This window comes from Anopheles merus, chromosome 2L (genome assembly GCF_017562075.2).
Source record: "Anopheles merus strain MAF chromosome 2L, AmerM5.1, whole genome shotgun sequence".
Taxonomy (NCBI): domain Eukaryota; kingdom Metazoa; phylum Arthropoda; class Insecta; order Diptera; family Culicidae; genus Anopheles; species Anopheles merus.
In genome coordinates, this window is record NC_054083.1 from 33,525,085 (window position 1) to 33,550,980 (window position 25,896).

At 48.1% G+C, this 25,896-nt stretch overlaps 1 protein-coding gene across 7 annotated transcripts in view; it reads left to right on the forward strand.

Annotated features, from left to right (window-relative positions):
- The first annotated feature begins 434 nt into the window (after positions 1-434).
- Positions 435-25,896, forward strand: part of LOC121592137 — a 35,319-nt gene continuing 9,857 nt past the window's right edge. For 2 of the 7 annotated variants that reach the window (XM_041913473.1, XM_041913474.1), the window contains exon 1: positions 21,597-22,301. In XM_041913473.1, coding sequence (XP_041769407.1) covers positions 22,269-22,301 — 33 coding nt within the window. In that variant the 5' untranslated portion in view covers positions 21,597-22,268. Of the gene's footprint in view, positions 2,069-10,602; positions 10,640-17,778; positions 18,346-21,595; positions 22,302-25,896 lie in introns of those variants that run through there. The other 5 variants (XM_041913477.1, XM_041913478.1, XM_041913476.1 and 2 more) reach the window with 5 other exon arrangements.

The following is a 25,896-nucleotide window of genomic DNA, read 5'->3' on the forward strand; positions in this document are numbered from 1 at the left end:
GGGAAAGAGAAGATGGAAATGTAGAGAAAAACACAACAACAATAAATTGAGAGGTAAAGAGAACGATCGAAGAGGGTTGAAAATTTTAAATCCTCCGTACACACCCGCATACACACACGCAAACAGTGAATAAGTCAGAGAAAAAGAGAGACTGCGCGCGCGAGAGAGAATCCAAGACCCTGAACCTGAACCTGAGCTGGGCCGTGTGCAGCGAACGATCATCTTCTTTGCTCACGATCGCTTCCGTAGCTGTATGTGTGCCTCGTATAAACAAATCCATCATACGGCCAAGGGTAAAAACAGGTGGAAACAAGCACAGTAGTCTCGCTCTCCTTCTCACCGGCACAAACGCGCTCTCTCACAGCGGAAAGCTTCTGCGCTCAGTTGTACGTGCCGAAGAAGCTTTTCGGTCCCTCTCCAAGAGCGCATATACCCAATGGTACCTTGACCGTCAAAACCCGGGCCTTGGCTTTCGGTGCGTGCTTCGCGATTTAGTCGGTACCAAGACAAAACCCAGACAGGACGTCGATGAGTCCGTGAGCGTCCATAGCATTGCAGCGGGAGAAGCAGATCTCCGCATCAAACGGAACAGAGCGTCCTTTGCCTGAAACGCAAAGCAAAGTGTTGTGTTGCTGTGCCTGCGCAAAACGAGTTGAACAAACTTTTGTGCGCCTGGGTACGTGGAGCGTGCGGTGGCCGGTGAGCATTACATAAGCTAAAGTTTGAGCGCTTGCGGCCGAACAGGCGGCAGTGACTTGCGCGAGCGGTTAGAACGCGAACTGCGCGCACTGTTGCGGGAAGTGAAGCGACCGGAGCATTGTGAAGCCAGTGCAAGGCTGTTTCGGCTGTTGATGAGTTTCGGTGTGATGTTGATGTGATTGTGTTGAAGAGTGTTCGGCTGTGTTTGAAATTCGGCAAAGCAGCGGTACCAATAAAAATCAATCAACTGCATACTCCCGTCCCATGTTCGGTGGTGCGGAAAATTGCGAATTAGAAGTAGTGGAATTGTGAGAGCCTAGCACGAAAACAGTTGGGAAACAGTGACATAAGTGTGAAAAAGAGTTGGTGCAGTGAAGTACAGAGCAGAATATATTTAGTGATTGAAGCATAAAGTGAATACGAAATAGAAAAAAGAAACAAATCAAACAAGAACGGACGTACACAGTCTCGTGGAGGGCGCGAGTGGATTAGCACACATTAGTGCGATTCAACAGAAGGTGAGGTAGCAGATCGGCAGGAACAGCAGCAGCAGCAGCAGCAGTGGAAGGTGAGCCGGGAATTTCTGGATAGGTTGTCCGGTTCGGGATATTGCGACTTAAGTCGGCGCTGTCGTGATCCCGAGGGAACGAACGTAGAATTCATCTGCGACTTGTTTGAAGGTGTAGTTATTACTCTACCGCGCTCGACTCTCCTCCATCCAACCTTGCGCCCGTCCCGTCCGTGTGCCCCGAGTGTGAGTGTGTGTGTGTGTGTTGTAGCAACCTGTTGTGTATATTGGTGATCCTCTCTCGTGCTGATCGGAAGTGATCCAGCCGGGAACTTGCGGGAGCACTTTGAGCAAGGTGTTTGTGTCGTGTGTTTAGAATCAGCGTCCCATCCCACCTCTAGTGAGCTATTGGCCCCTGTTAGCCCCTGAAGTACCCTTCGTGTGAGCGGTGTTTATGAGTTTGTGTGACTGGAAGTTTGTATGACGTTCGCTGTGAGTTGTGCAACGTTCCAAAGCGGTGTGTTGAAGTGTTGTGCAATACGTGGCTAGGCGCAAAAAAAAGCAATAAGAGGAAGCGCAGTGTAAACGCTAGAACGCAATTCGAAGGGAGCCCGTTGGGTGGGTGGGTTATCGTTATCAACTAAGCCCAAGCAACCTTCAGCGCAACAGCCTGTTTACTAGCGATCTCGGTCAGCTGTAACCGGTGTGGTTGGTGGAAGCGACTCGCCTGGCCAATTAACATGCGCATCATAATTGCGCCCTGAAGGATTTACCACGTGAAAGCACGACACGGTGCGCTGATATCATCAGTGACGATTCACGAATCATCCTGCAGCCCACTAAACGGTCCCTTTGGTGCGGGTAAGTGTACGCAGCATTTACGGCTGTGGTGTGCGTCAAGAAACAAAAAGGCACAATCGGTGGTAAATAGTTGAGCTCATCGGATTGGGACATTGGATTCGGCACGGGCAAAGCACTCGTGTTGAGGACTGTGGTGGTGATGGTGTCTTGATGATGCGATACCAGGTCCGTTCTAATGAGCGATCCACCACTTCGTGTGCCTTCTGAAGGACGCTCGTTGTTGTCTTCTTGTGCTGTACCCGCGCTGTTCAGCGTGTGCGAAGAACTCCAATTCATCCAGCCTGTCAGGGTCAGGTGAAGAACACGGAGCACTATGCACACCTCGTCGCCGCGTGTTCTAGGCTTTGCCGCTCAAGGTTCTAGCCGATGCGGATGGGGTTGACGAGGATGATGAGTTGCTAGTTTGATTGGCTGTACTTGTGTCGAGCGCCTGCGTCATACCAGGTCGGTCGGTCAGGTTGGAGGTGAGCCACGTGATGCGTTGGAGGTTTGTGTGCGTAGATGCGACACCAAATTGTATATCTCGCTACAATAAGTCCCTATATATGCACATTTGCATGCGAGTGTAAATTCCAGACATTCCTTTTCGATGACTCTGAGTGTACTGATGCACTAGATCAAGTTCTGGAAGTGATGTAATTGTTACCTACGGGGAGTAATGTGATCCACCTAGGTGAGGTACGTTTGCCTCCGGCACCTTCTAACAAAACTCAGGGAATTCTAGTCGCCTCCCTTCCGAAGGAATTTTCAGGGGGCAGAGCAAGTATCACTTTCCGGTTCGGTTCTCACATTACACAGGCTCCAACTATTACGCCCCCCCCCCCTCGCTCCGGGTATTGCCTTTTCGATTTCACCATGCGCATCCGGAAATCGCTTTTCTGGCGCTTCGCGCCGTCTTCTCTCAAAACATCGCGTCATTGCGAACGTTGCCTCTGGAGACTTAGTGTGTGTGTGTGCGTGTGAGAGACAGAGAGTAAGATCACAAAATTCTCGGAGGAACTGATTGCAATCACGGCATCGGCGGAACTCGTGCGCTCGCCGGTGCGGTTCTTGGCCGCTCAGTCGTTTGCGCAACAGCCACTTATTAACACCAGCACCTTCCGCCATTAGGCTGCGTAGTAAGCTACTGCAAGCGTTACTTTGACGGAAGGGAGGGGAGAGGGGGATGGTGCTAGTTGTTTAGGTAGTAATGCAAAGAACGAGCAAGATTCACGCTGCTAGATTCTGAATCACTTGCCGTTTCCTGGGCTCTGTGCTGCCGTCCGAAAAAAAAACCCTCCAACCGTCTTTGGCGGAGTGTCGGTAATGAGAGCTAAACAGGCCTTCCCCATCGACTTGCCCGTCCGGCAATGCGGCGCGAGGGTGGTCAAGACTCACTCAAGCGCAACCGAGCGCAGGCAGGTGCAGTGAAGAGAGGGAGAGAGAATACAGCCGTACAGCAACACGTACCGAAACACATGCACACTTTAATAGGGGAATCGTTTATTACGAACCTTAGCAACTCATCATGTGCGCCGCTGCTGACTCATACGGCACCGAGTGTCTAAGGCTGCTCTTAATTAAGGGTGCCATCAATGGTCGCAGCGCACAGCAGCACGCCCCCAAGGGGTTTGGCTGTAGGTACAGCAAATAATTGTTTATTAAAAACATTGTTCCGATGCTCCGCCGCATTCTACGCGGCCCTACGGGTTATGATCATCTCGCCAGATCATGCCCGTGTGCTGGGTTCACCTTTTTTCTCGTTCTTGTTTCGCCAGTGCGCGATTCAAATTATACGGTGTACTGGCGTGTTCTGTATACCTCGGGGGCTGGGAGTTCAAGCCCGTGTTCAAGCATGTGTTTTTTAGCTCTTCTGCAGCCAGAGGGTAGGGAGGGATCGAGGAAAATCCTTGACAATGACATTAAGTAACCGTTCCGGTGCTGAACCGTCCTCATCGGCTCTCTCGACGTCGCTACCATCAGTGACATTGATGGGGACCTCCGATGGATGACACGCGCTCATCTCGCTCGCGCTAGCCCTGCTTAGCTGTTCGTTGGTAACAGGAGAGTGAGTGAGAGAGAGAGAGTGGCAGTGAGAGAGAAAGAGAAGGATAAGTTATTGGCGTCAATGTGCTGCTCTATTGTACGGTTTTGATCATGAGGTTTTTCACAACACGAGGGCAATGCGAATGAACTATCGGCGCTTGATGTTTAGCACATTCGTTCCCGGGCCGGTGAAACATGGCGCACAGTTTTATGTGCACAACTGTAACCATCATTAGCGTGGGGCTTAATGTGCAAAAACGAAGCGACTTAAAAAGTAAATCCCAATAAAAAGAGCAGCACCAACAAGCAACACAAAGTAAAACACAAGAGTGCATCTTGCATCTTGCTTGAAGCTGACACATTCCACACTGCAGATTTGGTCACTCAAATCCAATGTGGGAGGAATGAGAACAGGTTGCTTTTTTGGGGGTTTAAGATGTCATCCCATGACGCTCTCCCAATGTCCACCGCATTAAGTCTTATCGCCCAATCACTCGCGCCACATATTCGCATATTCTGGGTGGCTAAAAGAGTCTTGATGGGACGATGAAGAGGAGTAGAAAAACACACACACGCACAAACACAAGGTCGTCGAACCTTGGGGCTGAAATAGGACCTTGGTGCGTGACCTCATCTCCATGTACGCCATTTTTTTTGCGGTTCGCTCTCCCGCTCAAGCTGCCTGTCACTTTCGTTTGACGTTTTAAACTGTCAGAAGAGTGCCTTTTTGGTGGGGCTACAGAGGAGGGAAGAGAAGGGAAGGTTGGGAACCTCATTAGCATTGCCTACCTGGCTGGTGGCTGGGTTGCTGGAGGAGAACGTACGATCATTACGCGATCAGTTCGTGCTGGCATCATCATCATCTCGCCTGCTATTCGCCCATTTTCGGGATGATGAGCGAAGAATCGCACTTTGCTGGCAGATTGCTTCATCCTTTCAGCATTGCTTTTTTTTTCTCTCGCGTACATGATTCGACGCTTTATTGTTTTGTTTGGAGCTCCTTGTCGTGGTTTGGCTAAAAAGTAAGGAGGAGCAATAGCGGTGAAGAAAACTAGAAGTGCGCATAGTTCTACAAAGAATAAATCACCCCGAATAGGCAGTAAAAAAGCGATGTGCGGAGAAGCATTTTCCAACGCCCAACAGGGTAAGATATCACGTAGTCAAAGTCAGAGAACCATAAAACAAAAAGCTCCCCATAGCCATGCTCATCTGCCGACGCCTTACGCCTTACCCATCTCCAAAGTGGCTCCAACAACGTGATACATTATTCCACGTTACTTCTTACACTTACACTGAGTTTCTGTACGCTTATGTATGAGTGTGTGTGTGTTTTCTTCGCATTTCCATCCCCAATTCTGCTGCGCAGAAAACAAGCCCAGGCCCTTTTTCCGTTCTCACTTTCCTTTCGGAACGTTCTCGCCAGGCCCGCGCTGTGTATGTGAGCTCATGAATTGTGCGCCCAGGTACGGTCAGTGAACTTCGCCAGTGGCCGGTCGGTTCTTTGCGCCGTGGGTTTGCGCCGGTTGTTGTGCCGCGCGAATATGTGAATTTTTTCTCAGTTTCTCGTTCTCTCTCTCTCTCTATCTCTTCTGTTCTCTGTTTTTACTTCCATTTCGCAATAAAAAGGAAGGTGTAGTAATGGGAGGGGGAAGGTTCGCTCAATTCTCGTTCGCTCACCTTCGTCACGTGGGGGGAATGGCAAAGAGTTCAAGCGCCGGGTGGTGAACGGGGGGAAGTTCACGCACTCGTTCGTTCTGGATGCGCGGATGTTCTGCGTTCTGCTGCCTGCCCCGGTTCGCTGGGTTTGGAAGGGTTCGTCGATTTTGCGCACGCGGCTTAGAACCGATTTCGATTTCGTTGCTCGTTTTACTTTCATGCAACGATCCACGGCAGAATGGGTAGGGAGGGAGAACGTCATAATGATTTAATTGTGCTCGCTCCCCATGCTCGTTCGTTCATCCCTAAGCGCGAGGAGTCCGATCCGCTGGATTAAGCGTCTTGCGAAAAGGAAGGAAGAAAAACGTTGGAAGCCTTATTAAAGCTTGCCTGCGATACGGTCGCCTCCAGGGCATTGCCGGTCGAGATCGTGTTGCCGGGCAGAGGTTGTGCAAGGGCTCGCTAGCATTCCTAGACCGATGATCGCAGCGGGCCATGAATATACATGATTTATATCATCCTCTTACTCGCGGGCGTTCGTAGGCAACGTCACAGTGTTGCGGGTTTTTGCTGTGCCCGCTGCTGCTCGCAAATCCTGTTTCCTCTAGCGTCCGTGTGTGTGTGTGTGTTCGCAATTGCATGAACAATGTTCTAGCATCCATGCCTTGGCAACGCTAAACCTAGACACCATTCTAGGCAGCGCTTCTTCATGCTCACCGGTCAGGGCTAAACAGATTCAGACGAGCGTTGCTATTGAACTCGCCCTCAAAGTCACCACACACACACAAAGCACTCTCCGGCTCACTTCAATGTACGAAATTATTCGCACCGATGCGGTTTCAGCAGCAATTCGATTACGTTTTATTGGACAGTTTGTGATGTCCGCTTCGGCCAGAGTTTGTGCAGCAATGGCAGTGGGAAGAAGCTCGCGTACAGCCATCACTTCCAAGCACACCGTGGAGAGTTCATTTGCCTTCCCGGGGGCTCCAACCCTGGATCGCAAAGCCTCGTCGTAAAAAAGGCTTGCTACCCACGCGGCCCCGTGCAATTGCATAAACTCATAAGTGAGGCGGCGGCTTGGGCTGCCACCTCGGTAGCATATCGGAATCATCTTGAACGCAGCGAGCGCGATCGAGACGGGGCCGTGTGTCTATCGGGCGGAAAAGTAGCAGCAAAGAGAGAGAAAAAAGGAAGCAACAATTATTAAGGGAAGCAAAGCAAAACAGGCAGCCTGCCACATGCCTTCCAGCAGCATGAGAATGTGATCGGTGGTGGATTTGTTTTTCCTCTCTATGTATTCTATTTTTCTTTGCAAGATCGTGGAGGGAGGGATCGGATTTGAAAAACCTAGCAGCAGCAGCAGCAGCAGCTACAGAAACCAACCGGATAGAACGCGCCGGAGTTGAACGACCGTGTGGTCTGCGTGATCGGTGGGACGGAAAAAAAGAACACAGCAAAGACTAAAGGAAACATTATTAAAGGGCATTGATTTTTGAGCAGTTTTGGGAAGCGATTTCGGAACGCAAAAGGGAGAAGAGGGAATAATTAATCGTACCAGAACGGGGCGGTGTAAGGTTCGATACGAACTCGCTCATACATTTGCAGCGCGGTCATCCATCACCACGCGCGGCCATGTGTCAGTGGCGTGTCAGAAATGGAGCCCTCATTGTCAATTAAAAAGCACCCCAAAAATTTGATATTACATTTGTGGTTCCCGTGCACGGTTGCCGGTTTCGCTCAGCAAAACGGACCGACAGCGTTAGCTTGATGCGTATATTTTTGAGCCTCCAGCAAGCTTGGGGGGAGGGTGCGAAAAGGCATTAAATATGGCAAACACTGGGCGCTCCTCCATTGGCAGCACTTCCTGCTGAAACTGAAGAGCTTAATCTTTTGCTGTTTGAGTGGCCCTCTGTTGTACATTCGCTTTGTGGCGTGTGATAACGAAGAGGAATAACGTTAGAGCAAGAAAAGCATTGCACTAATACAAAAATACCACCAGCAGTTGGTTTGAATTTGTAACCGGTCGTTTCCTCTATCCGAATTTAACGAAACATCCAATCAAAACATCGCTCTCTCTTGAGCATACAAACACTCGAAACCTTCCAAACGTGGCAATGAGAAATCATAAAACAGGCATTAAATTTTCATTTCCCTCCCGAAAAAAAGCGAAAAGTGACGGAAAGTGCACTGCCCAAGAAAGCCTCAACGTCAGTCCGCGAACTCTAAAGAACCTAAAAAAAAGCGAAAAAAAAACAAAGCAAATGACCTCGCACGCCCGGCCCGGTAGAGTGTTTTCAATTTCGTTCGAAAGCAAACGTTCTGTTCTGTGGCCCTCCTTTCCATCCCTCCCCCTCCTTTTGTTCTTTCACACACGCGGAAAGCTCCCTAAAGAACGCACACTACCTCCTCCCCCTTGGCCACCAACACGCACGCACAGTTCGCAAGGGTTCAATGATCTTTCGGTGCGGTTCGGTCAACTTCCCACCGAGCCTCCATGTTTGGTGTTTGGTGGCGAGAGAGTGTGAGAGAGGAAGTACAGAACACACACATGACATACGAGGAAAGATAGGCCTCGCGGTACACCAGCACACACGCGCACACAGAGCCATTGAGTGTGTTGCGGTCTTCTCTCTTTTGTATCCCCCTTTACATTGCGGCCAGAGAGAGGTCGATTTGGCGCAAAAAATAGCGCGCGGTTTAAAGGCGAAGTCAGTTCAGCCGGTTGGCCCACGTTGCGCGAGCGAGAGAGCAAACAGAACGCATGGGAGAGAGCGAGCGAGGCGAGAAAAAAAAGATGGGCGAAATAGGCCTACTGCGAATGGGGTGTAATGGCACGGAAACGAAAATGGAGAATCGAGTGCACCGGCGAGAGAGAGAGAGAGAGAGAGAGAGAGAGAGTGGGAGCTTTTGTGCTGTGAAAGCTTTTGCTCTCGCAAATGTAAGCTTTTCGGGTTGTAGGGGGATGGAAGAGCGCTCAGCATGCCTCCGTTATGTGAACGGGGTAGAACAGATGGAAGAGAAGAAGAAGAAGAAGAAGAAAACCCCGGAGGCATCTCCAACACCAATGCAAGGGATGTTCATTTGCATACCGTTATGTTTTTGCTTTTACGGCGTGCGAAGGGAAGAAAGGCAAAGAGAAAGATTATAGCTGTGCATGCGTGTATGTGTCTGTGTGTGTGTTTTTTTGTTTCTACTCTTGAGAGTTGCTTTTGTACCTTTGCTATTGCACGTGCCCCATGGTCTATTTGACTATAAAAAGCGAAGGGCGAATGCAATAAAAAGCATTAAAAAGTGCATTATTTTTTCGTTTTTTTGCAGCTTGTTTTTTGTTCAAACCTCTTCTTTATTGCTGTTTGGGAGTGCGTGTGCAGAAATGTTTTTTTAAAGATCCTTGAAAGTAAAACAAACAAACGGTGCATTTCGGTGTTTTATGACTTTTGTTCTGCTTTTGGAGGCAGTGTACCGTTTGGCTTTATTGTTTTTTTTTATGGTGGGTTTTTAGAGAAGGTTAGTTTTTTTTTCTCATTTCTTCAAGGATGCATTCCATTTTTGGTATTACTTATATTTTATGTAGTATATAAATTATTTAAGATTCTATTTTTTTTAATTTTTTTATGTCTATGTTATGATCAATTTATGATAATTTTATCTCTCAAAAATTACTTTACTGTACGTTTAGAACGACTTAGAATGTCACGCTGTACTTTAAACCACATCGAACCGGATTGCTAGCGATAGCTTGTACCGGTTCAAAAAGCTTTTGGTGAAAGGCCAGAACCCGAGTACGGGACATACATAGCTGCATTTTTTTTGTGTCGCCCTTTCTACCCGCCACGGTACCGTTCGCTTCCGGCGCACGGAACAACAAGGGGCCCGTGACGAGATAAGCCCGAGGGCTGGGCAATAAAACGATCACCACCGCCCGGGGCACGGCCCAGGCTGAACAGTTTTTACGACCCTCGGCCCTGTCGCTCTCGATCGATCCCGCCGCGGCACAGGTTCTTGGTGACGCGTCAGAAGAAAGTAGAATGACGGAGGTGAAAGAATCTTTCCTCAAAACCACCGAGGGAAACCCCGCACAGAAGAGGAACGGGCATTGCAATGATCCTCCTATCTGGCAGAGAGGCAGAATGAGAGAGAGATAGGATGATGGTGCTGTCTTCTATTGCTCCGGTGTCTGCTTTCTAGGTACCTGCGTGCGCGGGTCGGAAAGTGTGTCCCGTTAGGCCGAAAGGTTAGACCGCGGTGAGAACTATGGACCATTTCTAGCGTCGGTTCCTACGACGGTTCCATGGTTTTTTAAAGGCTTTTTTGTTGTTGTTGTTGTTAAACTTGTACCGTAGGTACAGCGGAACAACATCGGAGCGTGATGCTATGATTGCCATTCTATGTAAATGACTTTTTTTAATGCTTCACTCATTATTATTGCAATGTCGTTGCAAAGCATTTCGGCAACTCAGGGTAAAAAAAGGAACACATTCTGCTTGCAAATATCGTGTAAGTTTCGGGGAAAGCGAATACATGTTGCCTTTTTAAAACGAAAAAAGGAAATGACTTTATGGTGGTAAAAAAAGATAAACGAAGGAGAATAAACTGACGTTTACAAATATCCTTCAAACACAGTATTTGTTTAGGTTAAAATTGGCAATTAGCGAAGCAATCGCTTTACAAGAGAAATTCTTTTTTGTGATATATAAAGCACGTGTTTCCTCAAATTTTATTCTCAGTTAATTATTTAAAAAAATCACAAATTTTCCATCAAATTATTACTTTTTTAAAAATTTCCTAACAAAAAAAAGTCAATTGATTGTAATTAAATTAATACTATATATTTTTTTCTTTCTTACTTTCAGACAGTCGAATTAAACCTTATGGAAATTAAATACTAAGGTAAGTTATTTTTAAAAAACTACATTATAAAAGAACCACTAAGTTCTAGCAAACTTCCCCTACTCGGATACTTAAAATTCGCCATCGAAGACTTCCCGAATGCACCGTCCCCCCCTAAAAGAGTCACTGACCTTCTCTACGCTCGGCCAAGCAAGACCATGATCGTGTCGATGACCGTAACCTACCCCAAACCAGGAGCCAAACTAGCCCCCAAACTGGCTTTAAAGAACGCTCCTCCTATTCCTTCTCCCACAGCTCAAACCGCTTCTTCTTCCTCCTCCTCTTCCCCCATTTAGAATGACCTACGCCAACACCGCATCCTGCCGTTGCGGGTTTTCCTCCTCTCCCCCCCCCCCCCCCCCCCTCTCGCAGCGAGCCTTTATTATTATTTACCCGGAATAAACAAACTCCAACCACAATAACCTCCCATCCGCCCTGTGTTTCCTCCCGCTTTCTCTCCACAAAATCTGAATGGTGGAAAACTAATTTCTGAACAAGTGAAACATTAGGCCAAACCGGCGTTCGCTAAAGTGCAATGCAAACACAGACCACGGCACTGTCCTGGCTTTTGGAGGTCCTCTCGCCCCCCCCCCCCCCCACCCACAGGTCCACAGGAGGTGGAGGTCATGGAACTGTACTTTTTCACTCTCACTGGCGCGGGCAAAAAAGGTACGGACGGAAAGGAAAATGCAAACAATTGCCTCAAGGTGTCAACAACCTTTAACGGCGACACTATCCAGGGTGGGCCCAACTGCCGGGGGAGGAAGACATGAGGTAGAGCCCGATATTTCTAAACAATTTCCACTGGCTGGTGGTCCTTTGAGGTCGGTTGCGGGCCACACGTCCTGGCTGGAATTGGATATGTTTTCAAAAAGCAAACACAAAACAAAACAAAATGGCCTGAAATACCATCCAACGGGTATTATGTTGCAGTGGCAACTACAAACAGAGCGTGGAATAGAAAAATGGGGTGCAAAAAAGTCAGATTTTTCTGCATCCTTTTGCGACGTCACATATGAAAGTGGGAAGAGCAAACATACGCCACCTTCATCCATGTACGAGATACCATAAGCGAGCGTGAGAGAGAGAGAGTTAAGCAGAAACGTGCCGTAAAACGGCAGTTAGCAGCGGGCTGGGACGAATGGAAACAACACAAGCGAGGAAGCGTGGTTCATTAACCCGTCCACTGTGAAGTGTTTTATTCTTTAGCGCGGTGAGAGGAGTAGTGCCGCACTTTACGCTTCAGTGAGGCAGTCTGAAGTAGTTTCCGATTCAGTTTCACTTTTCAATGGGGTGAGATGGTAGAGGCGTGAAAAAGGATACTCGCAGTGGATGCATTTGTGGTGCACTTTGCAAAGCGTTTGATGCAACCACTTTTTGAAACATCCTTTTTATTACGTATTTTATTTAAGTCTTCTTCTTCTTTGGCTCAACAACCGATGCCGGTCAAGGCCTGGCAACACACTTGTGGGGTTGGCTTTCAGTGACTTATTGATTTCCCCCCATAGCAGGATAGTCAGTCCTACGTATGGCGGCACGGTCTATTTGGGGCTTGAATCCATGACGGGCATGTTGTTAAGTCGTACGAGTTGACGACTGTACCATGAGACCGGGATTTTATTTAAGTAATTTTGATTATTTCTATTCAAAAACTACAAAAATACGATTTGGATTGTATTTTTATTTGGGAAACATAATCAATTTACCGAAAACTACATAGTTTTTTGGAAGATCTGTGGCATTCAGACGTCCTCTCTCTCTCTCTCTCTCTCTCTCTCTCTCTCTCTCTCTCTCTCTCTCTCTCTCTCTCTCTCTCTCTCTCTCCATCTCCTTGTTTTTGATTTGGTATTGCACGCATTCGACGGTAACAGTTTCGCGCTTCACCGAGGTCAGTGTTCGCTGGTGCAAGAATGCTAACAAAGTCATGGCAGCCGCCGCCAGTAATTGGTACCCTGTCTAGCCCGGAGCAGGTAGCTTCCCTGCTAGATCCCTCCCAGTGCAAGACAGAAAGAGGAAAGGCGCGGAAACTATATGCTGCACCTACATGCACCTGCTCCACCCGCCCAACCCCCTCCCGCGCAGGGAAGTAAAATTGCGCGCAACTATGGCGACGGGGCAACACACGAATCGATAATGCCCAGACGCTTTTCCCCTTTGCCTCACTCCGTCTCGCACGCCAGTTCTACTGCTCGCTGTGCGCTACTTCCCCCCAAATCTTTTGGGGGTGAAAAGTTTTCCCTTTTGTTCACGGAATCAACTAGCGCACTTCATAGGCCAGGAGGAAGCCTATGAAAATTGCCCGAGCCCCTTCCTTGTGTGTATATGCAAACCCAGACAGGCCGTCGGCATTGCGCGAAATTCCACGCAAAAAGGGACTCCACGGAGGAGCGAACGGGACGGTGGGAAAACAAACACACCGCTTTGCTGTTTGCTTTTTCCACGCGGCCGAGAAGCCTTTTAGGCCCTCGTGGTACTGACCTCACCGAACTGAACCTGTGAGGCTTTCGCCGTACCACCTTTCATTCACAGCCTCGGAAACGGCAGAGAAAACGGCACCGAAACACTAGACGGGGGAAATAAAAACAACATTGATAGCGATTAAAGCGAGGTGAGGGAAGAGGGGGCAAGGATTGGTCATAAATAAAGTCTCCCCCGGTTCATCACGCTGCACCACCAACACCACCACTGTCGAGACAGGACGTCTCGGATGCGGAAGTCTCGATTGGCGAGACGTATCGGTTCATCGACCGACCTACTACTACTCAACCCTTCTGTGCTGCGAGGTGGCGTCGTCATCGCCATCATCACCATCATTACCATCGCCTCTGGTTGGTGGTTCCTTATGGCTCACAGCACTCTGCATACACATGCTGTCCTGGCCGCATGTAAAATGCATGTGCATCTCCGCCACATTCAAGCAGTGTGTGTGTGTGTGTATGTTGAATGGTTAAAAAAATGCAGAACCATTCTTGGCAAAGCAGAGATGGTGCTAGGGGGTGGGGGTATGTGATGCAGCAAAAGCAGAAAAGTTCCGCACCAGACCATCTGTCTGGGCATGGGGGTTTGCTCTTTCTGCTCATCGCGTCTGTGAGTGCACACCAGGTGCAGCCCGTCGCTGCATTGGGCTGAACGTTTGTAAAATGTGGAAGGAGGTGTAAGAGTGTAACCCCGTACCATTCTATGCTGCGGAACAAGAGAAGATCAGAGCTGGTGCTGCACGTTCCACACCACCAAGCTATGCACCGGGTGTAGCCTTAGGAGGGAAAACACTTGGCAAAACAGGAAGAGAAGCTCATGAAAACCCTTCCCATTCCTGAAAAAACCCGATTGAATGGGAAGAAGTGTAAAATTAGGTGGTATTGGACAAGAGAGTGTTACACCGAAACGCTTTTCCCCGGCAGACGACAAGGGAGTGTGTCTTTGTGTTCGTCTAGTGAGACGTTTTATCGACACTGTAGTAATGAGCGTTGTCAAGAGTTTCTACTATAGTTTGCAAATAAATAAATACGAGGTACTGTCTTTGGTTCTAAGAAACGCCATCTAATAAGGCACACGCCTGAGCGGCTCGTGCTAGGATATTTATGAGCGTCTAACGCTCGATCCAGCACCCCGCCCCCCCCCCCAGTTGATAGTAAGTTGATTGCCCATAACGCTATGGTAACGGTGTTTGCTTCATTATTAAATTGTCCTTAATTAACGCGTCTGGCTTCGACGCGAATCGAACGCTAGCCTCGGTGGCGCGTTGGAGCGTTGGAGCAAGCATTTGCTTGAACAGGGCAGACACACAGTCTCCCCACCCTTTGCCAGCTCTTGTCTTTTTACAATAAAAAGCTAGAAATAAAGCAACGGCAAGAAAGGACACTCTATCAATGGCTCAAACATATCGATATCGTGTGGAGCTTTCTTTATGGACAAACTGTGCTGCTTCGAAACAAAAGTCGCCGGAGTCGGAGTGCATTAAGCAGTAAAAAAAAACTACCACACGCTTCAGTGCAGTGCCAGCCACTCACAGCCAACCCTTTCTATAGCTTCCCCCTTCCGCCGGAGAAGGCACACAACGGTCCAGAACCTAGGACAACATCATTCCGCTTGCGCAGATCGAAATGGAAAACGTCAGTGTGTGCTGGTGCTGGTACGCTTTGTTGTTCCGCTTCCGCCCGAAAGCCGCCGCTTCAGGGCTGCCGAGAAGCGGGCGAGGGGTGTCAACTCAGAAGCCGAAGGCAGACAGCGAAGACAATGCAGAAAAAAGGGCAAAAAAAGGGCACACAACAACAATAGCAATAACAGCCAGGAGCAGACGGGCAGTGTTCGTTGTTGACGTTCAAGCTTCGCTGATTATTCTGCTAGGGGGCGCCGCCAATTTTGTCTTGGTAGAGTGGTTTTTTTATTCTTCTTCTCAGCCATTACCAACCCCATCTTCCCAATTGATTGCTCGACAAACTTACTGAGTATGTAGATATTTCACAATTTGGAAGAATCGTTTGCCTTTTTGTTGGGAAGCATGCAGTGGACAAAAGCCAAACCATTCCGCATGTTCCACTCCATTTATTTCTCCCGCACAGTACGAACTGGAGGTCATGCGCATAACAGGCGCATTGGTGTACCGAAATCGCCACCAACGGCTGCCTTACTGCGTCATTTTTCCGTCACATTTTTGTTGTTGCTGATAGTAGGCCTTGTTTTTCTCACCCCGCTCACGCTGCTTTCATCATAGCAACAGCATTGGCAAACTCATTTACATCGAACAATACCTGCCAAAGACAGGTCAGAACTGTTTTGATGGAAAGCTCCGAAAGAGAGTGAGCGAGGTAGAGGGAGGGACAGGGAAAGAGAAAGAAGGAGCGAAGGAAATGCACTGTGTGGGGATGGGGGCAGACGGCTAGACATGCAGGAACCGCACGGCAGTCAGAAACAAAAACCCTCTCGCCACTGGCCTCTTCCCTCCCCGGGGCCATTGGTTGGCGACTAATTTGCCGGCGGAAGCATCGAGTCGAGTCGGGGACTCGTCCTCACCGATCCCATCCTCCGTCCGCTTCGCTCGCCACGTTGGGATAGGTCCGGGCGAGCATTCGGCTTGTTCCTGTGCTCGTCTGTGTGTGTGAGAGAGAGAGAGAGTGCGTTTATGCGGACTGGGAACACGTCTGGTGTGTTTGTTTTTCCCTCATGCTTGCTGTTTTATTTTGCGTTTCCCGTTGACTGCACACGACACACACACACACATACACATGCATTCTGCCTGAAGGTTTTCTGTGTTTTTCCTGCACCGACCGAGCGGCCGCCTCTGCAGAAAAAAAACCGGGGCCCGTTTGCATCGTGGTAGGAAACGCAAGAGCGGTTTGTAATGCATTTTTTAACGCTCACGCTCGTTTAGGGAATTTAGGGAGCTGCTCTGCCTCAGTGTGTGTGGTCGGGATGGAAAATGAACGAAATTGCTTTTGAGCTGAAACGGCTCTGTGTTGCTGAACCGTCGCAAAAAGGGCGGAAGGAAGGCAGGAAGGAAGGCTGTAATTGCAATTTCTATACAATTAAATATTGAAAATGTTCGGATGTGTGCGGGAGGGGCACATGGGCTGTGTTACAACTTAACACGATACCAGAAAGTGTGAAAAGTGTTCAATTAATGATGATTCAATTTTAGAATATGTTGACACAAGTGTTTCACGATTATTGCAAAACCCTTTGCAGTCTTTGAAATGAAGTCACAAATGAAAACACAAAACTTAATAATAATAAAAAGATGAAATGATATACTTAATCTATTTCGGGAAAATAACATAAAATGACTGAAAAGAACTACAATATACAAAAAAAAAATTAAAATAAATAATATTCAAATAATTCTTTGCGCATATTCATTTCAAATAATATATAATACTAAAAATTAACAACTTCTAAGGCTATTTAAAACATAAATAGAATACCATTGCTAGTACCCAACAATTTTTGTCCACATTCACGAGCAAAATAGCTAACAAAAACGATACAAAAAAACCTTAATCATTCCATACAAACAGAAGACCCACGACACATTCTCCAACATTCCACCCAGAACAGGGACTACCCCAACAGCGGGCAAACGACGGCGGTTTGCCTCCCACTCCCCACGACCACAGTTGTTACATTGCGGAAAACGAAAGTCAGGCAAGGCAGCTCGTCAGGACCGTCGCGGCAGCCGTCGTGTAAATGAGAGACGCGGTGCCGTGGGAAAATATAGCCACCCTCCCTTTTCCCTTCCAAAAACCGGAAGACACATTCCATCCAGTTTGGTTCCAATCTGTGTAAGTGTGTGTGTGTTTGGATGGCATGGATGGCTGCTACAAAAGGGGGAGAAAAAGGAAAGCCCTTCCCAAGCATGGAGAGATGCTTTTTAGGATGCGCAGCGCATCTTCGCTTGCAGTGCTAAATGGGAAAAAGCCCTTCCGCGAGCTTTTCGCCCCATGGTGTATCGCACAGTGCCTGTGCTGCGTTGTGTGTGTGCTCTGTTTCTTCTTCTACCTTCTCAGAAACAGTCCACACACACACACACTCGTGTAGCGAAAAGTTGGCACTGGGTTTGGGCCCGAACGGCGGTACGGCCCGAACGCCACTGGCCCGAACGACGACTCAACTTTGTATCGTGTGCGGTAGGTTTTGGTTTGGCGTTGCTTTCGCCCGTCAGTCGCATGCAGAACTTCCGATCCTGCTGTACCGGTACATACACACACACACACACCCACAGCAACACACGCACAAATAGAGACACACTGTAGAGCAAACGACGGATGGCAGACGGCTGCTTGCACCACATGCAAGCCAATCGTGCCAGTCGAACCGTAAATATTGTTGTCGTAGGTCCGGGACCGGGGTTTTATCGTCGCTCTAGCAGACGCCTCGCGTTGGCCGGCACGGTGTGGACGGTGTACTGCTTGCTCTGCCTGTAGTGGATAGGGGTTTTTTTTCTGCTTCGTTCGAAATGTCTATTTCGAGTGTGAGACTTTGTGAAACTGAACTGAACGAAACTGAAAAGTGGAATTTGTACAAAACAAGGAATTCGTACGTTCTAATTACATTCGAGATTGTACGGTTATACCCAGTACTGAGTGTGTGTTTTTGCTGTTGTAAGTGAGTAGTAATTCGCTCGAAACTTCCAAGCAACTGAACGGAAAAGTATCGAGGACGCGAAAAAAAAAAGAAGCAAATTAGGGTGTGCTCGTGCTCGTTTCCGGGACCGGCCGGCTATCGTGTTACCTATTGCTTCCCCTTAACACACTCCTCCCTTCTCGGTTTCCAAATTCCCCGGGACGAAGGATGTAAGCTACATCCGGTACACTCTTTGCTATGTGTAAATGGTGTGGTGTGTTTGTGTAGGTGTGTGTTTTGCAAATTTTCGCTGCATGCAGCCGAGGAGCGGTTGCGATGAGTTTGTGTGAAGCTGAGTAAAAGTGAAACCACTACAGCACCGCAAACACGGATCGGTTGGTGTGCATCAACACACGCGGAAAGGGAATGTGTGCGTTCGTGTGTACGGTTGCCTGGGGGCAAAACCGGGCAGGATTTGAATGAGTGAGAGTGAACTGAAATGATTCTAAACGGAAGCGAGTGAGCATATAGTGGGATCAAAAGTGAAGAAAAAACAAACACAAACACACACACATAGGCAATCTCCGATCTCGAAGTCAACTAAGCCTACCCCACAACGGAGCCGCTACTCTTGGCTATGAAAGCAAGTAGGTATAAGAGGGGATGGACATGAAAATAGGGTTTTGTAAAGGACTTTTTTTTGTAATATTATTTCTTAAAAATACTAATCTTAAATCATTGCAAAATATTAAACTGTTTCACCATTAAATAGAATGCTAGAATACGTTCGTTCTGTAACAATGTATTGCAAAACACAACCACCATACCGTCCATTACATCGTGCTGCACGCGGGCCCGTACAAGTATGAGAAAATCGATAATTTCCATTTCAGCTTCAACCACTGCCGAGAGTAAGGGAAAAGGAGCCAGCTGCAAGTGGGGTTGTAAAATGCATCCCTAGACTGCGCACCCCGGGCCCTCTTTTACGAGAGTAAATATGCACACACAAACACACACACACAGACACAGACACAAAGGCACCCGAAACACGAATGGTTCCATTCGGACGGGCGAAATTTTCCACCGATGGAGCAGCATGGTGGTTCACGATAAAAACAAACCATTTAAGGCAGCGAGAGAAATGAAAGCACACTCTCGTGCTTCTTTATATACTTGCAAAGGCTGTATGTATATCCCTAAATGCATGTGTGTGTGTGAATTTCCGCGAAGTAAGCACCGCAGCTAGCTTCCCATTTACTTCCGGGAAGGGAGAAACCCAGGGAGTGTCAGAATCGGATTATGTGTTTTCGCTTTCAGCAAAGCGCTGGTGGTTTGGTAAATGTAAAACCACCACCGCCCAGGGTGAGAAGCTTTGGCGAACTCACTTTCGCATTTGGTCATGCAAAAAAAAAAGGAAAGAGAAGAAACTATTTACTTCTACCTCACGATGCAACTAGAAACGAGCCCTTGTGCGTGTGTGTCTGTGGAACAAGCTTTACAGCAAATTCCAGAACTATCGCAGGTTTTGTTATTCGTTTCGGGACACTACCCAATCCACATAGCGTGCTGACTCAAACCGTACCAATTAGAGGCTGCATTTTTCGTTTGATTAATGTACGCTGATTAGGCGCGATTGCAGGCGAGCAAAGTCCGGCAGCCGACCGATTCTAATTGCTGTTTACCGTTCACCGGTTGGAGCGTTTGTTTGTGCAAACAACGGAGATTTGTTTTGTTTTGCGAAAGGATCGGGAATTTGCAACCCATTTCAGTATTGTTTTGTAAACGATCGTGTGATGATTGATCGGTGGTTTACGGCAATGGAAAGATTTGAAAAAATAAAAGTAAAAATCAGACATTTCTAATGATTAGAAAAAATATAGAAATGTGTTTTAAAAAAGTGAAAATATATGTTATTGAATTTAAAAAAAATCCAACTACATTAATCTCTATTTCGTAATATAAAAACATCCCTCACGAACGTTATCAATGCGTCCCTCTTATCAAACCCTTCCCTGTTGTTTTTTTTTTGCATAACACACTCCAGATCGGTGCATTAATAAGCGACACGTGCGATTGATTATATAAGGGTGGGGATTGCTCATACCCCCCCTCATAACCGTTTCCAATCATCTGCTCCGGAGTGCGAATATTGTAATGCAAAAAAGGGGAGCAAAATAAACCTCCACTACTCCTCCACTCTCAAAACAACGACACGTACACACACACATACTCTGAACTGGTGTTCCAGTCGTTTCGCTAGAAGGCAACAGCGGCCAACGGTGCCACGCGCCGCTCGAAAGATCTCAATTGTGAAGGGCCGCTTCGGGCACGAGAATGTGCGTTGAGGGAAGACGGGTTGGGACCCCCACACACGGAAGGGTCACAACAAGTGATGGCAATTTCACTCGATTACCGCTCACTGCGTGGTGAAGTGCTCAAAAAATAGACACAATATGTGTGGCAGAAAGCTTGAAGTAGAAGGCACACACTTCATTAGACGCTATTTTTACATTTTATTTGCTGATCTGTTGAACCCCGTTGGTGTTGTTTAGTAGTATCTACACGCATTCATTTGCAAACAGTTGACAATGACACACACATAAAACAGCATAACTGAAGGGCACACCAATACAGCCGGGGCCGTGTCGTGCCGCCGCGGGATGCACCGATTGAGATTTACGCTGCATTACGAAACGCGCGACTCGCGGAATGGGTCTAATCAGCCTCGTCGCAAAATCCAAATTGCATGCACACACAAACACACACACACACACACACACACACACACACACACACACACACACACACACACACACACACACACAGATATATGCCACACGCGCCACAATGAGAAAACAATGAGCGCAAAACCGTCGAGATGACATTCGATGATCACGTGTAGGTCGACGGAAAACGTGACAACCGGCCCCACTCTGCTCTCCGTGTGTGTGTGTGCGTGCGTTGGTGCTCACCACCCGCCCCTTGAACTTCACCGCCATTGTCAACCGCCCAATCAAGCGCTCGTGTCCAGTCCCAGTGCGGCTCCCAGTGAGTGCCAGCGTGTGTGTGCTGCGATGCGCATAGTTCCTTATTGTTCGGACCGATTGTTTACCCCGACGGACGGGGGGAGGTGTTGGGAAAGGATGGGATGATCGTGAAGCGGGGTCGCCGATGCAACAACTTCTGATGCAATGCACTGGGGGAAGCGCTGGGAGAAAAATATTTACTTTCGCTTGTTGCGCCCGTCCGGCCCTCGCCAAGGCCTACACACACACTTGACGCCTCGACTGCCTCGTGGCATCGTCGCAAGACGGTCGCCCACTACCCACCCCGCGCGCTAATCATCCACCATGCTCCCTCCAACCCCCTTTGCAACCAAAACCCGCGTTCGCGCAACATCGATCGAAGCGGGCGGGATGCTTCATTTGTCAAGCACTTTTTTTAGTGTTTTTGTTCGCTACTTCTAAACGCTACTGATAAGAGTATGTAAGCCTCACTACTCACACACAAGAGTGCTTCGGGTTGGATGGGTGAGTGAGTGAGCGAGTGAGTGAGCGGTGCACATATTAAAGATGCGCCTGTTGACATTGTGCTGCGCTTGCGAAAAGTCTCCGCTCCTATCACTCCACACACTATCAGCGGTATGGTGCATCACACTCATGGCACACAGTGCGGGGAAGGTGCAGCAGCAGTGCACGCGCCAATCTGCTTTGACTGGACTCCATTGTGATTGAATCGTTTGTTTACCCTGGCGAGAGACAAAGACGGGGATGGGTGGGTGAGCGTGAAAAGTGAAACCACCAACTAGCTCCGTAAATTTCCGAGCCACTCAAGAGGATCGTGCAAGCCACTCACTTGACTTTGGTTTAGGAAAGCACTCTTCCCGGAGGAAACAATTCTTTCTAGCAAAAAAAGCAGGAACTATGATGTAAGGGAATGCGGGGAATAGTCTATGGGAATACGAGTGAGTGCTAGAACTGAGCAGCTCAATGGGACACTCACCGACACTCAAACCGATCCAGGACGGTTTATTTTGCTGTGCGCACGAAGATGATCAGTTGCGTTACGGTGTGCAAGATCGCTAGATGGAATTATCAAATGGTGTCTTTGTTGTCGCTACCAAATCGTCTACAAGTTCCTCAAAGAGACAGGAAATCCATATTTTAAATGTTGTTTTGCGTACAAAACTGAAGCTGCAGACATGAGTGACCGTCTTGTTTGTGGGTGCTATTTTTAGTGTATCCATTTTGCGTGCAGTGCTGGCAAGTGCATGACACTCACAAGCGCCGTGAAGGGTTGTGCATTGAAAAGAAAAGTTAAATCACCGCGCGAAAGGTTCAAGCTTCGGCTGTTACAAAATACGTCCGGGCGCCATCGTTCTGTCGACAGTGAAAGTAAATCCCCTCAGCGCAGCCCTCAACCTCAACAAAACCTCTTCAAGCAATCTTACAGCTTTGGGCCACTTTGTTGGGCAATTACAAGTGGCTTTTAACGGCCCACAACGTTGGCTAATCTCGATCAAACATATACCGGAAAAGAAAACGTAGAGGAAAGCTACGCAGCTAAATCAATGGTTCGGTTTCGACGCGAAACGATTCTCAAGGTCAGTATAGGGAAAAAGAAGAAGAAAAAAAAACAACACCACTACTCAATGGCTGATATCGCGTATCACTCGCTCGGAAGTCATTGTTTATTGCGAGAGCAGGGAAGCTCCCATTCCCGAGTGGTGCTGGTACGCAAAAACGCTTTCCATTGTCACGTGCCCTGGATGATTGGAGCGCACAGTGGAATTGCAATGCGACCGCGAGTGGGTGGCGCGTGGCACCCGCTGCTCAAGGTCGTTTGTGCTTTCGAATGCTCATTCATTCGAATTGAGTGCACTGGCACGAGGCTTTAGTTGTAATAAATAGTATATTACATCGTTAAACATATTAATAGCAAACAAAAGGCTGGGCGTCTCCATCTTTGCAATTTTGTGTTTAAACGAACTACACTTTACATTGTTTTATTCCGCTCAATCTCGCTCCACATGGAGCGTTCATATATTCCCTCGCAGTTACAGTGACCATCATCAACCGGACCGTGCACATCATAAGTGCATCGCTGACGCCACCCGGTTCGACCATCAAATATTGACGTACGACGAACGGTCGAACGAACACTATTGCCACTTTTCTCGCAGCTCGCCATTCGCAAACGAACAGTGACGCGATCATTCACACACTAGCACTACTCCTCCACCCGTTTCCACTCCTTCCCCCTCCTTCCACTAGCAAAAAACTAACCCCACTACACTTGTGTGGGGGCAAATTCGGGAGCGCTCGCTGTGGCTGTGGCGGCTAAGGTTAACCTTGCGCCTAATTATAACCCATAAAAAGTCCGGCCGGCCGGACGGAATGACGGGACTCGCGTTCCGCTGCACTTCTCCCCCCTCTCAGTGCATGTGCAGTTTGCACTACATCTGTGTGCAATGCAAACGGCCGCAAATGATCAACACCGACAAAAAACACGGGCACCGACTTTGGCGTTGGTGGTGTTTGTGGATAGAGATTTCCAATTGACAACGGCGTTACAACAAACACGCTTGCAAAGATACGCTTGCAAAACGGGGGAGAATCAGGGACGTTGGATTGATTTTTCCTACTCAAGGTTTTCCTACACACAGGAATGCTGTTTCAAAGATATTCCTCCTGCCACGGTTGCGCTGGATATTTACACAGCCGAATGTTTCGGGCGTATAGCAGTCTGTTTGTTATTGAACTCCCACTGCATCTTGCACACAACTCCCCTTGGTTTGCTGGTGCAGTTGAGTTGCCGGATGAGGGTAGGCACTTTTCCCCGAGTTTCCGCTTTGGCAGCTTAGTCGGCAGCTACGGGGTGGTCACCCTGCCACACTCTCTCTCTCTCTCTGCCTTACGCCAGTAATTCAGCTCGGATGCGTTGGTTCGCGTGGCGTCGCGCAGCAGCATCGGATATGCTGCTGCGCCGCGCTGTAGCTGTACTTGTACGTCTTTGGGGGAGGTTGCGCACCCCGAGACCCGGTACGAAAGTGCCAGTACAGCAGCGACTCGCGCGACGATTAGTTTCGAGTGCGGTTTTGCGCCCTTTTAGCGGGTGTGTGTGTGTGTGTATGTTTGTGTGTGTGTGGAAACACATTGATATCGTTGATGATGCACTCGTTCGCTGCCGGTAACTTCTACTGATGATTGCCGGCTCGCGCATTCTGTTCGCTTTGTTACTGGTGATACTGGTGATCGAAGGGTGATCAAAGGTGTGACAACGAACGCGGCTCTGGAAAGCGTTTGTACGTGTGTGGTGATCGTGTAGCGATTGTTAAGCTATAGTTTGGGTGGCAGAACGAGTGAATACAATTGTTAGAAAATATTTAGTGAACATCAGACAGGTAATTGTTAGGATTTATTACGATCATAACGTAGATCAATTTGTTGTGTAAACTCATTTTCTTTATGACAATTGATAAACCACGTTGACAGAAGCCTTGCTCGAACAAAAGTGCATTGTTTTTACTGGTTTTATTCACTTTTAACTTGGCATTGCTCAGAGAGACAAATTAGTGGAGTAGATACACGCACTGTTTTCTACACGTCGTGTCGTGTACCGAAATCTCGCCGCAACTGGTTTGTGTATTTCAATGTAAAAAGTTTTTCCTCTCGCTCGCTGAATCTTACGTTGGTTTGTGATCATTTAACATAGAGTTAGGTAATAGTAAAATAGTACCGTAAAATGTATGGTATTATGTTAAATTAATAAGAAAAGCAATCACTATAAAGAAAATTTCAAGCAAAATTCTACCATCCCATTGATATACTTTTCACTACCTCACAAAATTATGAGCATGTCCGAAAATATTACCATTCATCAACGGGAGAGCAGCTTCCTTCCCGATACCACTACAGCGGGGGAGGGGGGAGATGAACCTCTGCCACTCACATGATCATCGTTCGCGCGCTAACCTTCACTTTTCGCGCGTACATTCAGCGTGCAAATTCCTGTTCCGCCTGTTCACTATCTCTCTCTGCCTACATCCCTAGGAAGGAAGCTTCGCACATCCCCTAAAACCGTTCGTAAACTTGAGACCGGTCATTCAACGGAGGAACAGCGATGGTTGTAACACAAAACTTACCCTAACCTTGATCATCATCGCACGATCATCATCGGGTGCGGGTTGCGTTTTTTTGGCAAACAACGCTGCGCGGGGTTAGCATCCGGCTGGCATGGGGTGAAAATTCGCACAGCGCAACACGCAAGATGGCCGACCGGCACAACTGGTACACTTACACGCAGAGAGGAAAAGCCGAACGATCGGCTTCAAGTCGGTCGAACGGCAACGGGAAAGCAGGGGAAAACTAGTGCAAAGTGGATGAGAATTTGAAGGTTTTTCCTGTTTGGCTACCGTTTTGATTTGAAGGGAAGGAATTGGTGGTGCACCGACATCATCACCACCATCACCACCACCACCATTGGCTGCCAGTAGTCTGGGTGGTTGTGATCCGATCAGCCAACGTTTTGAACGTGGGCCGGGTTTTGCGTGAATCTGTCTGGGCGGCTCTGCCTGCTACCTGCCATGGGGGCGCCCGGTGGCGCGCACAGTAACCGCGCGCGGGCTAAAAATAAAGTGATGAAAGTTTATTAGGAATCTCAAATTGCCACTGACCGGGCGCACGGACGCAATTGCACCCCTACCACAGCAGACGGCGGGGGGGCTGCACCCCTTTCGTGCACGCACCCCGCCCCGGTTGAGCGTACAGAGAGCGCCGGCTCGTAACCGAATGCAGCGGTGTATTTTTGGGGTGCAAGGATGCATTTAGAAAAACAACAAAACTCTCTCTCTCTCTCTCTCTCTCTCTCTACCTCCTCTCCCTGTTCACTCCCTCGTGTTCGGTCAAGTAAAGACGGATAAAAGTAAAACCTTTCTTAGCAACAGCAAAACAACAGCGAGCGCATTGTTTTGGTTTTTTTGCGGCCAATTCCGTCTCACCGTGCGCCTCAGAAAGGATATTATGTAGACAAACAAATAAACACTGCCCTGTTTGTGCTTTCGGGTTTAGTTTCAATTGTCTAGTATGTGTGTATTTTTTTCTGAGAAAGCAAAAAGGGAAGATGCATCCCTCTTTTTGACGGGAAAGACATGCAGAAAAATTCACACCTAAAACGAGAGTGAAACGGGTGCACACGAT